The sequence below is a fragment of the Gopherus evgoodei genome, chromosome 13, assembly GCF_007399415.2.
Source record: "Gopherus evgoodei ecotype Sinaloan lineage chromosome 13, rGopEvg1_v1.p, whole genome shotgun sequence".
Classification (NCBI taxonomy): domain Eukaryota; kingdom Metazoa; phylum Chordata; order Testudines; family Testudinidae; genus Gopherus; species Gopherus evgoodei.
In genome coordinates, this window is record NC_044334.1 from 29479338 (window position 1) to 29497018 (window position 17681).

General features: G+C 51.1%; 2 protein-coding genes across 9 annotated transcripts in view; one reads left to right on the top strand and one right to left on the bottom strand.

The window, feature by feature from the left end:
- Positions 1-17474, top strand: LOC115661227 (zinc finger protein 746-like). 8 transcript variants are annotated; one of them, XM_030583578.1, is made up of 7 exons: positions 1-21; positions 6216-6341; positions 9617-9783; positions 13030-13354; positions 14391-14517; positions 15303-15404; positions 16814-17474. In XM_030583578.1, the coding sequence occupies exons 4-7, from the start codon at positions 13241-13243 to the stop codon at positions 17413-17415; spliced, it is 945 nt and encodes a 314-aa protein (XP_030439438.1). In that variant the 5' UTR covers positions 1-21; positions 6216-6341; positions 9617-9783; positions 13030-13240; the 3' UTR covers positions 17416-17474. The 8 variants fall into 8 exon arrangements, with proteins under 8 accessions (XP_030439438.1, XP_030439439.1, XP_030439442.1 ...); XM_030583579.1 differs by lacking the exon at positions 1-21 and having other exon boundaries at positions 6204-6341; XM_030583582.1 differs by lacking the exons at positions 1-21; positions 6216-6341; positions 9617-9783 and adding exons at positions 10730-11499; positions 11833-11956 and having other exon boundaries at positions 13033-13354.
- The window catches only part of LOC115661225 (zinc finger protein 883-like), a 17359-nt gene continuing 17134 nt past the window's right edge, over positions 17457-17681 (bottom strand). The window contains exon 4 of the transcript XR_004003040.1: positions 17457-17475. The gene's annotated coding sequence lies outside the window, so the exon portion shown is untranslated. The remainder of the gene's footprint in view (positions 17476-17681) is intronic.

A 17681-nucleotide genomic window follows, 5' to 3' on the forward strand; every position in this document is an offset into this window, starting at 1 on the left:
CGCGGGCCCAGCTGCCGCTGGGTGTGTTGGGAGCGAATGTGGCCTGGGGGCGAGTCACCGCCGGCCCAGGGGCCCCGGGCAGCGCGGGAGCCGCAGAGCGGGACTGGCCTTGCTCACGGGGTGCCCGGCGGCTGCGGAGCCCGGGGGGGGGCACCTGTCTAGGGGAGCTCGCCAGCTGGCAGGGGGCTGGGCGGGGGACCTGCTGCTGGGGGGCTGCTCGCTCCACCTAGCACAGCTCTGCCCCGGGGCCTTCTCGGTGCTTAAAGAGGGTGGCGGGGGGAAGGGCGAGCGGACCTGGCAACAAGCAAACACCCAAATTCTGATCTGGGTCACTGAGGGCAGAACTGGCAGCACCCGCCCAGCTAAGTCCCCCCGCACAGAGTGAGAGCCCCCCCCCCCGCTTTCTTCAAACCGCTGTAAGCACTGGATCTTCCTGCCCTTCTGTCGCCCAGGAGTTGCTCCTGAGCTCAGAGCCCCCTGAGGCCCCTGCCTCCCTCTTTCCCGGTGCTCTGGCTAGTGAGCGATGGGGGCATTGCCCTGGCAGTGCCGCTCAGCTGGCCTAGCACAGGTCAGGGAGGGCAGCCCATGGCCTAGTGATGCTGGTGAGGGAGAGGAACCGGGTTTAATGCAGCAGGGCAGCCCTGGGCCACCATCCAAACAAGACATTCTGAGCTGGTCTCGGTCAGGCACAGGGTGAAATCCGGGCCCCATGGATCTCAGTGCAGCCAGAGTGAGGCAGGAACCATGGGCTGATATCTCCAGTGCTGTGCACAGTGGTGGATGGAATCCAGGGGCCACGGCCAGCTGGGAGCCTCTGGAAAAAATCCACTGTTGGGTGGGGCAAGGGAAGCCCCCACACCCCAATCCTGCTCCCAGGTAGCAGCAGCAAGTGGGCAGGGCAGGACAGGGGAAGCCCCAGCAACCTCCAACCCCATACCCGGTAAAAGCTACAGAATGGGAGAGGCCCCAGCACCCTGACCCCATCCCTGCCAGAAGCTGTGAGGAGGCAGGGGAAGCCCCCGTGCCTGACCCCACTTTCCAGGAGAAGTGCTGGGCAGGAGGGGCAGGGTAAGCCATAGCTCCCTGACCCTGGTCCCCCGCAGAAGTGCTGGGAGTGGCAGGGGAAACCCAAGCACCTGGACCCCTGTTGCGGCCCTGGGACAGGAGGGGCTCTTGCTCCCCGCTGAGGTCCCAGGGCTGGGGGGGAGGGGGAAGAGCTGTTCTGGTCTTGGGGCCACTGGGGGTGGGCAAAAAGGAGCAAATGAGTTTGGGGGCTGTGGGGGAGGCCAGAATGGGAGGGATCCTGGGTGGAACAGGGGCAGTGCATTCATGGGTGAAGTAGCATCTGCTCTTGTAAAGGGGCAATAAAATAGTGGCACTGCTTTGTTGGGAGGAAAACTGTTCTGAGTGCATGATGAGCAAGAAATGTGGTGTTGTATGTGAGAGCAGAGAGTTAAATGAATCATTGGTTTGCCAGAGACAAATTGTACAGCTGACTGATAGTCTTTAATATATCTTTACAAGCACACACAGAATTATTTATACAGACATGGGAAGGTGTATATATACATATACCCAATATCTATCTATCTATCTGTCTCCATACCCCCCTCTATCTATCTATCTATCGTGTGAAACTGTTGCTAGTTATACTGATCAGTAAACCTGGCAGAGAATAACTTTGTCGTGTTCAATAAGAGTTAAATGTTACCAACTCCCGTACTGTATATTCTGCTGCTAGATTAGAAGGCAAACACCAACAACCACAGACTAGAGCTGTAGAATCTTTTCCACCAGGTTTTGCAGAATTCTCATTTAAAATGGAAATCTGTTTCTTAGCCCTTTGTGCCACAAAGCGACGCACAATAGAGCCCGGCTGGAACTTGTCTTCCGCTCACCATTGTCCTTAGTGGATGTCTGCCCCACACTTGCCTCCATTTCAAGTAAATGCTGAGCTTTGAGCCCAGGGAGGAGAAGGAGAATGCTGATGATATTAAGCAGAACAAGTTAACGCAGAACGTTCTGCTGTTCCCACTTCTCAATGGGGCTGGGCCTCTGTGTTTTCTAAAGCAGCATTTTTCTGTCATGCTACTTGAGCAGGAAAGAGCCTGGGATTCTTCATGCTACATAAATCCTGGCACTGCTCTTTGTGTCCCTCTCTTCCTCATTACAGCCCTTGCACTTGGTGGCAGGATCCATCTTCTGGAGGGAGGAGAATGCATAGGAGTAAGGCCCTGTCTCTGGAAGATCCAGTACGCAGGGCCAACTCCAGGCACTAGCGCAGCAAGCAGCTGCCTGGGGCGGCCAACGGGAAGGGGCAGCACGTCTGGGTCTTTGGTGGTAATTCAGCAGCGGGTCCCTCAGTCCCTCTTGGAGGGAAGGACCTGCCACCGAAGTGCTGTCAGTCGCAGCTTTTTTTATTTTTTTGTGGGGGGGGCGGGCGGCTAAAACGCTGGAGCCGGCCCTGCCAGTAGGTCTGTAACTATGTAATGATCATACATTTCAATAGATAGCTCCTTTCATCCAAATGGACATCAAACTCATTTGACTAACAAACTACAAATTATACAGGAATCAATTTCACCAGCCACTGGAATGAAATACAATAGCTAATTAATGGCTTATATACAGTAGGCAACAGGAAGTGAAGATACCATGTCCAGCTGAAATTGTGGGGGAGGGAGGAGTTATTGTAGGATGGGCAGAATTGGAATTGATCGCAAGGATTAACACTCTCCTTCTTGTGAAAAGTGCAATAGGATTTTATAATGACCACAGTGGCTGTTTCCTCGGTTTGATGCCTCACCCAAATGACAAAAGTACTAAACCTCGTGGCGGAAGAGCTAGCAGGACTTCCCATCATTTCAGTGACTGCCTGATAAACAAAGGCCATTTTCCATACTGTCTACTGCGATTTCAGATATAGAGAGTGTAAGAGTCTCCAACCAGCAATCAAGGGAGAGGAAGCTTCTGTGAGATGCTGAATAAAGTCCTGCTGGGCTCAGGAATTCTCCTCTCTGAGTAGGGAATTTTGTCAGCTGAACCATAGACACCTACTGTCTTTCTAGACATCAGTTTGTCACTGGCTGTAGCATCTTGACTAGAGGATCATAAAATGATCCTTCCAATCCAAATCAGGTCTAAGCCACCTGGAGAACCAGGAGCCTGGCTTGTGGGTGTCAGACACCTAATAATAATACCCACTTCCTTCATAGCACTGTTCATCAAGTGCTTTATAAAGGAAGTCAGTGCCATTATTCTCTTTTGTTAGATGGGGAAACTGAGACACAGACGCATGCTGCTTGGGATAGAAACTGGGCAAACATTATTTTAAATGTCATTTGAGTTTCTGGATTCATATTTCTGCCAGGATCTGACACGTTCTTGTAAGACACACTTTGAACATATGTTGTGTGCCAGTTTGAATATTCACTTAGGGCCTGTCTACACTAAGGAATTTACAAAGAGGTCTATTGTAGGTTCAGCTGAGGCTTCATTTTTATCACTTTATTAGTGAAACCTGCGGTAAACAAGTCCAGTCAACTAAGAGGTAAGAAAAGGGCTGGCTACCCTCGCTTTGCCCCCAGCGCTAACACTGCTTTAGCTCAGCTGGCATTAGCACCAGAGGGGGTTATTTGCTTCTCCCATGTGGGCGAATCTACTGGTGCAAATGGTAGTGTGTAGGTGTGTGAGATTTAGGACAATTAGAGCATTATCCATTAGAAGAGAAATGGCTTCTTGAAGAAGGGGATACACCAGTGTGAAACATGTTCTACTGTGACAGTCCCAGCAAGAGGCATGGATTCCTCCAGGGATATTGAGCTACAGCTAAGGAACAAGCTGAGGACAATCACGAAGAGCAATGCTGGAGCGGGGTCTGCTCACATAGAGTTTTGTCACTGAATTTCTTAGGCTTTTGCCTATGGGTAGACTGAATAGCATGGCCCTGTTTATCATGAGCTATACAGCAATAATGCTTCACACGAACAAACCCCACCTTTCCTCAAATCAATATTGCCAATGCTAGTGATTTGATCATGAGCCTCAAGATAGTTGGTGTTTTCTGCAAAGCCCCAACTCCTGGAGTCAGGTGATCATGTGAGACTCTCCGCTAGCATTTTAAGTTTCAGCCTTTGTGGTTGCAGAGAAAAGGCTGAAAACATGACCCCAGTGTCCTCTAAAGATTCAGAAACAAGAAGATGAATAAAATTGTACAGCATCTGACACCATGGGGTATGGGTTAATAACTGGGACTCCTAGACATTATAATAATTAATTAAATGCTAAAAGGGAACTAAAATTGATTTTCTAAAAATTCAGGATCTGTAAGCTAGTCTCAGGATCTTGCGGGGTCAGACTCATGTTTTCTGACCCCTGGGGGTTGGCAACAGAGTTACAAACACCAGTTTAACTTCACCAGATTTCTGCAGAGAGTGTAACATATTCTCAGCCCAGAGCCTGTCTTCATTAACCTGTAAGAAACCAGTTCATCCCCAGGGGACACACCTACCCTGTTGCAATTCCCTGATCTCAGCAGCGTCACACTGGGGACAATGTGCTCCTAGGTCACTGGTGGAGCACCCTGTGATAGGCAAGGGGGAGAGTTTCTCACTATTTGGAGGTGGGACCAATTGGGATGATGCAGCCCTTTCCCCTCACAGGATGTTCCTCTCTTTCCCTGGTCTGTGGTCCCTTCTGCCTCACTCCCCAGTCTTGCTTTCCCCCCCAGTATTGCCTTCAGACTGGGAACCAGCAGGGGCAGGTGAGTTGCACTAGGAGCCCAGCCTGGGCATAGCCAACAAGCAACTTCAACCAGAAGGAGGCAGGTCTGGAGGATAGGGACTATCAGACCACCCGGCTGATGAGGAGCTGGCTCTTGGAGATGAGAGGGGTCCCATGATGCAGCAAGGTGGATGGGGGGATCAGGAGTGGAGAGAGAGGCAGGGGTCCTATTGATTAGGAGCAGAAGGGGGAAGGAATGGGTCCTTTCTGGGGCCTCTAAGCAAAGCTTTCCTCTCTCACACAAATGCTGTTCCAGGTCCATTCCTCTCTGCAACGGTGCATCATGGTGTCCGTCTGTGTTGGCCGATAATGACTCCCCACCCTGCTCCGCACTCCACTTACATGGAACAAAGATGTTGTGTTCGTGCCTGCAGACACTGCCTGGGAGCTGAGCGTCAGGCTGGGCTCTCACTGGGAGCTGAACATTAGGTTGGGGTCTTTATATGATACCCAGTACGTGATTCTCGGTAATGAACTTGGAACTTACTTAACAATTCTACTGATGATGCTTGAACACCTCTAGAAAGCAGTTCTCTCCCAGAGCTGTGTCATGGTGGGAATAAAAAGGTAGTAAACGCGCTCTTGTGTTAAGGCCTGGATCAGGTCGAATGGGTCTACATATGGGAACTGACCTAGACTGTAAGATCCTAGGGATGGGGACCCATCTCTTTGTTCCCTGTTTGTCCAGCGCCGTGCACAGTGAGGTCCTGCTCAATGGCTGGGGCTCCTCACCTGTGGACAATAGTCATACCATTTAGATGTTGTTCATGTAAAAGGGTTGGGGATGGGATTGGTTTCATCTTGGTGGGAAATCTCTAGGGACATCCCAAATTATGTTTTCCTGGTGGTGATGGGTGAGCTGTCAGGATGGGATTTCCACCCCGGATGCACCAGCTGGACTCTGTGTTCTGAGCGTGGGCTACACGCACAGGGGAAACGCTCTCCCTGCCCTCAGGGCCGGCTTTAGGAAGTGCGGGGCCCAATTCGAACAGTTTCGATGGGGCCCCAGTAGGGATGACTTAAAAAAAAAAAACACATGTAAAAAAACACTTGGGGCTTGTACTCACCGGGCGGTGCTCTGAGTCTTTGGCGGCACTTCGGCAGTGGGTCCTTCACTCGCTCCAGGTCTTCGGCAGCACTGAAGGACCCACCGCCGAAGTGCTGCCGAAGACCCAGAGCGAGCAAAGGACCCGCCACCGAAGTGCTGCTGAAGACCCAAAGGGCCGCCAGGTGAGTAAAGATTAAAAAGGCACCTCTAGCCAGGGAAGGGATTCTCACTGGGCTCAGGGCCCTCTTAGGCGCGGGGCCCGATTCGGAGAATTGGTGGAATAGGCCTAAAGCCGGCTCTGCCTGCCCTGCTGGGCCCCAGGGCTGCTGCTGTCAGGGGAAGACTGAAGCAGATGTTGCTGATCACGGTTTATTCACTGTTTCAGGCTCCAGTCACATTTGATGACATCGCTGTCTATTTCTCCGCGGAGAGTGGGAGGAGCTAGTGGAATGGCAGAAGGGGCTGTCCAAGGACGTGAAGAAGAACAATCATGAGGCTTTGCTCTCGCTGGGTTGTGACTATTGTTTTCTCGTTTATTAGGCGCTGCAGGAATCTGAAGCACACATTTGCTTTAGCTTAGGATTGTTCTCATGTTTTCTGTTTTCTGATGGTTTTGCATGTACAGTTCCCAGAACCTTTGGGAAAGAATGCCAGCTCCACTTCCCCGCCCTACACTGGATTAGTAAAAAAATGGGCTTTGCTACTTCCTGATGGAGAAAGAAGCATGCAAATAACCCGAGGTGTTTTTTCTTTACTTCTTTTTTGTTTTGAAGTGGCAGGTTGATGGTCATTATTCCCCTCGACCCACGCACCCCCTTGTGGGTGGGCGCAGTAACACAAGGATTGCCACCTCAGTTTCCCCTCTCAGGCCCCTTCTCCTGGGTTTGATATTACCCCTACCCAGGGCTGGTTTATTATCCCGACAGTGTAAACAATGCTCAAAAGGCCCAAGACACAGATCATTTATCTCACACACAAGGCATATAGTCCATAAAAGTCCTGAAACGCAGCCAAAGGACACACCTTGGCTTTCCTTTGGAGACCACCTGTTTTATTAAACAGGCACCCTAGCCCTCCTGACTGGCAGGGCCGCCCAGAGGAGGGGGCAAGTGGGGCAATTTGCCCCAGGCCCTGGGCTCCGCAGGGGCCCTCAAGAGAATGGCTGAGACTCCAGCCCCGGTCAGACCCCCGCCTCCGCCCCTCACCCGGAGCCTCAGCACATCCAGCAGCGTCCCTGAAAACCGCTGCAGCATCCCTGAACCGCTCAGACTGGAGCTTGCAGCCCCTCCTCCTGACCACGCAGCTCGGAGCGGGGAGGAGCTCAGGGGCCCTGCCGGAGCCACACTGCAGCTGTCCAGGGGTGGTCCTGGATGCGCTGAGACTGCTGGTGAGGGGGGAACCAGGGGTAAGGGGCCGGGGCCAGGTGGGGTTGGATAAGGGGCAGAGAGTCCCAGGGACAGGGAGGGGGCAGAGGTTGGGGGGCCGGTCAGGCGACAGAGAACGTCAGGGTTGGATTGTGGGCATTCTGGGGGTCTGTCAGGACTCAGCGGTGGGGTGGATAGGCGTCAAGGCAGTCAGGGGACAGGGAGCAGGGGTGGGGTCCCAGGGTGGTGGTGGTGGTGGGGATCTCTGGGGGACGGTGAGGGGGCAAGGAACAGGATGGGTCAGGGATTCTGAGGGGGCAGTCGGGGGCCAGGAAGTGGGTGGGGGTCAGATAGCGGGCAGGGCCAGGCTGTCTGGAAAGCACAGCCTTCCCTACCCTAAAGCTCATTCAGCAGCTTGAGGCTTGCAGAAGAGCCAAGCTGTTAGCTTTTCCATTAGGGCTGCCATCCCTTTCACTTCTCAAATGCCAAATTATAGTCTACATTTAATTTCAGTGCTATAGGGAGATTCATGTCAGGGGAGGGTAGCTTCATTTAAAATTAGCCACTGGAGGAGGGATCACATGAGGAGAGCAATATCCTTCCCAACCCTACCAAGGGAGAACCCCCCTCCCCTGCATTCCCTGAGGCTTTCAGAGGAGTTAATTCAGTGGTTCTCAAACTTTTGTCCTGGTGACGCCTTTCACATAGCAAACCTCTGAGTGCGACCCCTCCCCCTTATAAATTGAAAACACTTTTTTATATATTTAACACTACTATAAATGCTGGAGGCAAAGTGGGGTTTGAGGTGGAGGCTGACAGCTCGGGACCCCCAGTAATAACCTTGTGTGATGCAGTAGGGGCTGTCTGTGTGGGGAGTGGGAAAGCAGGGGAGGACTTTAGGGGATGGATGATGCCAGGGCCTGTAACCTGAGCTAGGTAAGGGAGAGGAAAGGTCAACACCTTTGCCCGGGAAGGGGAACAAAGGAAGGGAGTGGCAGGAGGGAAGCAGTTTGAGTTTGGGCTTGGGGCTGGATGGGCGGAATTCAGGGTTTCCTAGCTAGGATTCAAGCACCCTGAAAGCCCAGAAGGACTCGGTGGAGGGGTCCTGACTGTGCCTGCAAGCTCTGCTGTAACCTGTGTTCCTGTTGTCCAATAAACCTTCTGTTTTACTGGCTGGCTGAGAGTCACTGTGGGTCCCAGGAAGAGGGGTGCAGGGCCGGACTCCCCCACACTCCGTGACACCTCGTGACCCCCTGAGGGGTGCCGACCCCCAGTTTGAGAACCCCTGGGTTAATTTAATTTTAGCACCCTGTGTCCATTCACATGCATGTGCTATTTTGAGCATTTCAGTTTTCACGACATAGGCTCATCCCAGATTCTGGAACAAGCTCAAATGCTCAGTTCGTGGAGTATGTACATAAGCTATACTAAAGACAAACCCACAGTAACCGTCTCCAGTTTGTGAGGGACCCCATGGAGCCAGTCTCTAGGAAACAGATAAATGCATGGAGGTTAAGTCTATTAATGGCTATTAGCCGGAATGGGTAAGGAATGGTGTCCCTAGCCTCTGTTTGTCAGAGGGTGGAGATAGATGTCAGGGGAGAGATCACGTGATTATTACCTGTTAGGTTCACTCCCTCTGGGGCACTTGGCATTGGCCATTGTAGGTAGACAGGATACTGGGCTGGAAGGACCTCTGGTTTGACCCAGTATGGCTGTTCTTATATTCTAACCTAAATGAACCCAAAGTTATGGAGACAGATATGAGTCAAGGAAGCCAGCAGAGTATTAGAAACCTGGAAAAATCTCTGACTGGATGGGCTCAGGCATTTGGTAACAAGCTGAGGTGGTTCAAAAGTTTTGGATTTTTTTTAAGCAGAATTTTATTGTTTCTTTAAACAATCAAACACAGCAAGCATCAAATATTTGGCCACACACTGCTGAAACCTCAAACCATATTCAGGTTTTGGCAGACTAATTTCAGCTTTTCAATTAAAAAAAACACAAATTTTGAAGGAAAGCAGACATTGTCCGTGATTTTTTTCTGCTTTTTAAAACCCCCTAGTTTTCGATCCAAAAAAAGTTTTGATGGAAAATATTTGTCCAACCCTTTTAATGAGCTTTAGTGCCTTTTAGCACTAGCTGATGCTGAGAACCAGTGATACCTTGTAAAGAAGTTTTCTCAAAACTGGGTTTATGCCGAGATGCTGAAGATTTATTTTTCCCAGGGCCACCCGTGGGGGAGGGGGGGAGCAAGTGAGGAAATTTGCGCCGGGCCCTGCAGGGGCCCCCATGAGAATATAGTATTGCAATTTTTTTAATGGAAGGGGCCTCTGAAATTGCTTTGCCCCAGGCCCCCTGAATCCTCTGGGTGACCCTGAATGATCAATCAAAACGTTATTGTTTATTTGTATTGCGGTAGTGCCCAGAGCCCCCGTCATGGACCAGGACCTCACTATGCCAGGCACTACAAACCCACAGTCCCTGCCCCACACAGCTTCCAGGATATACAACACGACAGATATGGGGCACAAGGAACCAATGAGACAATACTGAGCAGCTTGAGAGCCAGAGGACACTGCACACCAGGTACCTAAACATTTTCAAGTTTAGGTCGTGTCTATCCGGGACGCTGTACCAGCACAAGGCACAGTGTGAATAAATACGTTAGAGAAGCCCTGGTTGTGGGTTGCATAGTTAAGGTGGAATAAATATAAAATAACACTGGTAAGTCAGTGTAAAGTGCCCCCCGCCCACAAGTCTGATCTGTAGCCGCCACCACTAGATAGGTTTGTGAAATGGTGCAATCAGATTATAACCTGTTATCTCTTCACTGTCAGAAGCAATTCCCTCAGAGGGGCTGTCAGAGTTTAGATGGGACCACCAGGGTCATCTAGTGTAACCCCCAGAGAAAGGGCCTGAGTCCGCTCTGATTTGCGCTGGTGACCAGCCAGCAAGTGTGAAAAATCAGGACACTTTTTTTTCAGGGGGTGGTATAATATCGGGCCATCTGGTCACCCCAGTTTTATGTCAGTGTAACACAACTGACTTCAGTGCCAGTTGCTGCTGAGATACACTGACCTCAACTGTGCAGAATTAAATGTCGGGCGGAGACTATAGGTAGGGCTCTACCAAATTCACGGCCATGAAAATTGGACCATGAAATCTTGTCTCCCCCCATGAAATCTGGTCTTTTGTGTGCTTTTACCCTATACTATACAGATTTCACAGGGGAAACCAGTGTTTCTCAAATTGGGGATTCTGACCCAAAAGGGAGTTACAGGGGAAGACAAGGTTATTTTTTGGGGGGGAGGGGATGGTATTGCCATTCCTACTTCTGCGCTGCCTTTGTATCTGGGCATCTGGAGAGTGGTGGCTGTTGGCCAGGTGCCCACCTCTGAATGCAGCGCCCTGCCAACAGCAGTGCTGAAATAAGGTGACAAGACCATACCAGGCCATCCTTACTTCTGCGCTGCTGCTGGTGGCGGCGCTGCCTTCAGAGCTGGGCTCCCAGCTAGCAGCCACCACTCTCCTGCTGCCCAGTTCTGAAGGCAGCGCTGCCGCCAGCAGCAGCGCAGAAGTAAGGGTAGAGGTACCACAACCCCCCCACAATAACCTTATGACCCCCCCCTCACAACTCCTTTATGGGCCAGGCCCCCTAAAATTACAACACTGTGAAATTTCAGATTTAAATAGCTGAAATCATGAAATTTACTATTTTAAATTCCTATGACCATGAAACTGACCAAAATGGACCACAAATTTGGTTGGACCCTAACTAAAGGTGGCCACTCTTGGGATGAACCTGGAAACACTGACAGCAGATTTTGTAGAATCAGAGAATCTCAGGACTGGGGGCCCTTGAGAGGTCACCTCATCCAGCCCCTGCACACAATGTCCCTTTCCGGGGCAACCCGGATGATAGACTATAAAATGAAAAGTTTTAAACATTCTTTAAAATGTAACGATGGAGGAAAGTTACAACTCCCAAGCTCCAGCAATAATGCACAGAAATTAGCTCCAAGGAACTATGGGATTTCTTGGAAATTTTCTTCCCCTTTCCAAAGCTGCCCCCCACCCCTCCACTGTGGCCATTTAAAAATGTCTGCTCACCACCGGCTGCTTTTGTGGTGGAGGGGCAGTGTCTGGCGGGTGACAGAAATCCTGAAACACACATGCACGTCCGTATTGGGGCAAGCTTTGAATTGGGCATGAAAGGGTTATTTGGGCATGAAAGGGTTATAAACTGCTTTCCATGGCGTTTGGGCTGGGGACTGCCATCAGTGAAACAGAGACAGGCTGCAGGTAAGGAGGCTGCGGGTTTTTCTCCTCTTTCAGCCTTAGCCTCGGGTGGGGGGTGCGGCAAACAGCTTGTCTGGCAGTTGTACAGATTTGGTTCTGGGGGGTGTAGGGGCCTCTACGTCCGGGCTGTGCAAACGGAGGAAATATCTGGTTGCGCTGAGAGGCCCTGCTCCAGGGGCAGAGCGTTAGCATGCAGCATTGTGCAGCTACGCAGAGCAGGGCTCCTCCATTTTATTCCCCCCCCAGAGAAGCTTTTCATATTTAGCTCGTTTTCCTGTCCATGATCCCCACGGGGAGGTTGGCTCCTGCCCCTGCTCTTCCCCCTCTGATCTCCAGGGAGGAGTGCCAGTGAAATGGAAAGCGAGACAAACGGAGTTGAGGAAAAGAAGAGTCCCTGTAGCTGCTTTGTTCCTGATGAGGCTGGGCCCTGCAGAGAGAGCAAGCAAGGTTCTAATTGCAGGTGGGCTAAAGAGTTCAATCAGCACAGCAGCCGCCACACGTTGTAGTTATAAGCAACCCCTAAAGATACTAACCATGGTGTATAGGTTCATTGAGTCCAAGGCCAGAAGGGACCATTTTGATCATCTAAGTTTGACCCCCGTATAGCCAGAGAACTGCCCCAAAGTAATTCCTAGTTTTAGAAAAACATCCTACGCCGCCCAGGTTCCTCCATCTATGCCAGCAATGGCTCCATCTGCAAGGCCTGGCTTTCTCGGGGGGAGGGCCCCGACTTAGCCGATCCCCCTGCTAGCTGCTGTCCTGCTGCAGCTGGCTTATTTGTGAAGTTGCAAGTGTAGATTTTGTCCACAAGGGGGGAAGCTTAGGGGAGGAGCGGTCTCTGTGCTCTTGGGCAGCACAGTGCACGTAGGCCGCAGTGAGCATCAGGCACTCTCCTTGGCCTGTGCAGTTAGGGTGGCCAGGTAGCAAGTATGAACAATCAGGACATGGGGCGGGGGGTAATAGGCACCTAAGACAAAGCCCCAAATATATGGACAGTGCCCTGCTTCCCTCAGCTGGTGCAGTCAGCACAGAGATTTCTCCCCCTCCACCCGGGGCAATGGGTTGTTTCCGTCTGTTTTAACCGCTGCAGAGAAAGGAGGCTTGAGAAAGGCAGGTGAGGAAAGGCGCAAACAAGGGAAGGTGGAGGAGCTTGAGGGACCAGAGCCCAGCGGGAGAGCTAAGGGGAAGGGATGACTGGGGAAGAGAAGCGGCAGGATGGACCAGAAAGCAGGGAGAGGGATACGGGCGAGACAAAGGATGAGAAGAAATGCTGCCTTGCAAAGACTGAGAGAAAGGCCAGCAGCGGGAGGAGATGGACTCACAAGGGGGAAACAGACCAGCTCAGGAACAGAAAAAGGAGCGAGAAAGATGGGGAGGGGAGAAAGCAAAGCCCTCCCATCTAGGCTGGGGAATTGTGTTTAATTTCTTGATGCTGCGGTAGTTGAGGAGAGGCCTCTCTGGCCACACTACTGAGATCTGGACACAGGATTGTTACCCTGCCCCCCCAGCCATTCTCTCTGTTATTTTTCCCAGCAGTTTAACTACCAAATCCAGATTGGCCCAATACTGATGTACAACCCTGCATGGAATTTAGCTCTTCAGTCTGAATGTGCAAATCTTCCTCCTGACGCTAAGCCTCCCTCTGGCCTCTCATGGGATACGCCTGTGCTACTCACGCCCCATCTCCTTTGCGTCTGTCTCCATTAGAGCAGCAGCTGCTCTGGGAAGGAAGGGCCAGAGCAGCATGAAGCCTGTGGCAGTCCCAGCAGGTGGCCTGGACTCCCCACCAGCTGCTGAACCTGGGAGCAAACATCTGCATCCTGTGGGATGGGGAATGGCTGGTGGGGACTCTGCTCAGGTAGGACTTTGTCCCTGAACTGGACTTTTTCCTGTGAACTGTAAGGACTCTGGAGAAGGACCTGCATTTATGGGGGGCGCGGTAGCTCAGTGGTTTGAGCATTGGCCTGCTAAACCAGAGCTGTGAACTCAATCCTTGAGGGGGCCATTTAGGGATCTGGGGCAAAAGTCTGTCTGGGTATTGGTCCTGCTTTGAGCAGGGGGTTGGACTAGATACCTCCTGAGGTCTCTGCCAACCCTGAGATTCTATGATTCTATTCTACGACTGTTCCGTTTCCTCAGCCCACGTGATTTTAGAACCAGTGCTGCACCCCGCAGTGGAGCTGTGCAAACCAGTCCAGTTCACCCAGAGTTGGGGGGTATCGGGGGGGTCAGGACATCTGGTTTCATGGCTCCTCCCCCAGAGCTTCACCTGGCTCAGGGAAAGCCCCATGCTCCAGAGAAAGCTCCTAACAACATTCTATCAGGAAACAAAAAAGGGAAGAACTGGTCCCAGGAGTGGGAAAAACACAGGGCAGGGGAGGAGCTGGCTCGGAAGCCAGGGAGAAACGAGCTCCCTCAGGGGACAATTTTGAACGGATGCCTTATCCATCTCAAGTCAAAGGACACAGCTGAGGAGGGCAGTGCATTCCAGGCTCTGAAATGCAGGCGTGCTCAGTATAGGGTTTGCCTTCGTGTCGTCTCTAGCTGTGTGTTTCACTGGACAACACAAACCCTAGTTAGATATCACTGCAAATAGGTGGGGTGGGGGGAAGGGACTGGTGACGCCTTAATAGGGAGTCTCCACTGTGACAATGGCTGGGCTACTACTCAGCATCCACTTGGAAACCGATTTCCTTCCATCAGAGCCCTGGAGTGGCAGGTGTGAGCTGACAGGGCGGAAATCACCCTCCAGATGGACCGCCTGTGCTGTGTGTGTTACTCATGCAAGTTACTTGTTCAGGAAACGCTCTCCCTGCCCTGCTAGACCCAGGGCTGTTGCTGTCAGGGTGTGACTGAAGCAGACATTGCTGATCACAGTTTGTTTGCTGTTTCAGGCTCCAGTCACATTTGATGACGTCGCTGTCTATTTCTCCGCAGAGGAGTGGGAGGAGCTAGCAGAGTGGCAGAAGGAGCTGTACAAGGACGTGATGAGGGACAACTACGAGGCTGTGATCTCGCTGGGTAACAATGATCATTCACCTATTTCTAGAAGCTGCATGAACTTTGAAGGGCCTGAGTTAGCTTCGGCTCAGATTTGCTCTCATGCGCTTAGGTACATCCCCTTTAAAATGCTTAGAAGAATTACAAAATACTGTGGTAGTTTTAATCATCCTAGCTATGAGTTCTGTGGGCAAAACCACTGAAGGTAAACACCACACTGGTTTGTTCTCACCCCCCGTAGAGTGGTTGCCGAGAAATGATCCACACTGATCCTCAGATGCTGCAGACTCCTGTAGAGGAGTGGCATTGATGCAAAACCTACTTCATTAAGAGAGATTCTAGTAGAATTATAGCCACCTTCTGCCTTTCCTCGGCGTAGTAGCCAGGCGGTCAGCTGTGGAACTGAGCAGGTACATAGGAGATGATAATACTGTAACACTTAGTCTTTAGCTCCCTCAGTTTTTACAGGGAATGTGCTCTGATCCCTACCTTCACTAAGTTATTTGAGAAACTTTCCTTCTTGAGATCCTGGGGAGAAAGTCTGGACCCCCAACATGTCCAGACAGAGATGTCTTACGGAACTGAAAACAATAGTAACACAGGCCAGGGCATCAGATTTTCCCACAATGCTCCTGGCCAGGAGCACAGTACCAGCACAGGGGTGCATTTCATGGAGCACTGGCAGGGCAGCGCTGACAAGGAAGCTCCGTCCCATGTTGGGAACACGGAGATCTAGCACATCAGTACTCCAGGACGTGTTCCCTGGATATCACAGTCAGCGTGTAATCATCGTTCTCCCCCCGCAGGCTGCGCTGCTGCCAAACCGGACATTATATCCCAGCTGGAGCGAGGGGAAGAGCCGTGTGTCAGTGCTCACCAGGACTCCAGGGACAGACGCACCTCCGCAAGTGAGTCGGCAGCTCTCCGGGGCAGTGGTCATATTCACCAGCATAGCGCCCCCTAGTAGCAGGGCCTCATTAAAGGGGTCTTCACCGCTAAAACCTTCTGTGGGCCAGCTGCCTTTGTGCAGTCAGCCCTCCCGGAAAGGAACATCTAATTCAGAGCCCTTCCTGGGACAGACAGTCAATCTAACAACCCAGGTGCCTCAGCAAATCAGCCTGTCCTCTGGGCTCTGTCTTCAGTCCCCTTTCTGGGCCAATCCGGAGTCTTTGCCTAGCTCCAGGACTGAGCCTTCCTGAAGTGTCTGTTCTCTAGCAGTCTCTGGCTCAGGCCCCTTCACAGGAGTCCATTTTGGGTCCCCCTCACCTCTGTCCCCACCCTGACTGAACGCTCTCAGGTGTGCCCAGGTGTGCATTAAGTTATCACCTGACACCTCTTAATCCCACCCCCTCTAGCTGAGAAGCAACCATTTAATTATGACAAAGGTGCAGTAACTGCGACTGACTGCTTTTAACCCATTCTAGCCCATGATGGGGTTTCACCCCATCATAGGAAGGGACCATCTTTGTTATGTGTTTGTACAGCTCCTTGCCCCATAGCCCATGACTGGGGCTCCTTCATACAAATCAATCAATCAATAGTATAATGTATCCAGAATGACTCCCCACCCCGCCCCAACGTGCACCTACAGCTCCATGCAGGAGGTTGGTATCTAGCAGATGTCCCATTTTCTTGGCAGACATCAGTCATCTCTTTCCACTCTCCCTGACCCTCTGCTTTTTGTCCAGCTATTCTGTGAGCATTTGGATGTTGCAATTGAATGGGTATCTTCATCTCTCTTCTCTGGAGGGCTCACAAATACTTTGCCCCAAAGAGAGAGAACCTCCCTGAAGGTGGCTTGATTCACAAGGGTGAATCACCACTTTCCTATCCTGCATGGACCACTTTGTAAGAGTGTCTTTCAGGGATCCATTTAACCTCCCAATCCCGCAGCTCTCCCCTCTTTGGTTCTCAGATTACAACATTCTACAGACCACAGTTTGCAAATGACTGAGCTAGAAAGTAGAAACGGCTCCTGGGGTATATTTTTTACGACTCATCCATCTGTCCCAAGTGAAGGTCTCAGAGTACAGCAATTTCCACTTCCCCAAGAAGATCAAGACTTATTCTGAATTAATCGCCCTAAGGGGCAGGGTTTCTGAGTTCCTCCTGCTCTTCCCCAGACACACTGATGTTTCAGACTGTGGCCTTGATCTACTGCTGGGTGCTTAGTACTTTGGAATCTCTGACCCTCGTGAGGTGCTGGAATGGAACCTAATTTCTTTGGAAATTCTGGCCTCAGCAGCTAGATTTTCAGATGTGCACTTGGAGTTACTATTTAAACTGCTAAGTTTAACACAGTTTTGTGCCTACACAGATGCATCATCTGCTGACACAGCTCTGAATACAGCCTTCACATCCTCACCACCCGGGCTTTCTCCTGCTCCCCCACTGTCTGATCACAAAGTGGACCTCTCTCCATCCCCTATGCATTCGACCAGCCTGTGGATTTGGGAGGCACACCTAGGGCATACAGACCAGGGAGAGAACAGCATGGGCAGTGCCGAATGCCTAGAGAGGCCCAGCAGTACGTCTCCATGTGCATTCAGTGGGGCAGTCCATGACCAAGTAGAGAGTGAGGAGAAAGCACTGGACAGGGTGTTTTGCTCACCTCCAGCCTTGCCTGGCCTACATCCACATTCTGAGCAGATCTATGTACCTGGGCAAGTCCAGACATTTGAATCTGCTTCTCACACAAATCGAGGATCTGAGAATAACACACCTATGTTCAGAGCACAGAGAACTGAGCATCCTGTAACTGAGCAGAAACCTGCCTCTGCAAACAGGCTGGAGAAAGAATTGGGCATCATCATCCAGGAGATGCGGACAGCAAGAATCCACCTGGCTAGCATAGCTGGCTCGCTGCTGGCTTTGTCCTCGGCATTCCTGCCAGCTCCTGTGGATGGCACAGGTCCATAGGGGAGAATCTCAGAGCAGCATATTCTCTTAGAAACCTCTTCTGTGTTCTCACACTCAAAGCTGTGGAACAGAGAAACAACCACTCCCTTCTTTATTTTTCTCTAAAAGCATGTGTTCTGTTACTAATATTTAATGTCTTTATTTAAAAAAATGCATAAAATGTATTTTTTCATTTAAAAAGGTCTGTTAATGTATTTATGTCTTAACATTTTATTTCTCTGTTTATTAAACTTTATTTAAAAGGCCCTAAATGTTTAAAAAGCCTA

Bases quoted from the DNA above. Each gene is read 5' to 3' on its own strand.
- LOC115661227 (XM_030583578.1), top strand. From the start codon at position 13,241: ATGAAGCCTGTGGCAGTCCCAGCAGGTGGCCTGGACTCCCCACCAGCT. The intron at 13,355-14,390 runs GTAGGACTTTGT...TTGCTGTTTCAG, and splicing joins CTGGTGGGGACTCTGCTCAG to GCTCCAGTCACATTTGATGA. The intron at 15,405-16,813 runs GTGAGTCGGCAG...GTGCCTACACAG, and splicing joins GGACAGACGCACCTCCGCAA to ATGCATCATCTGCTGACACA.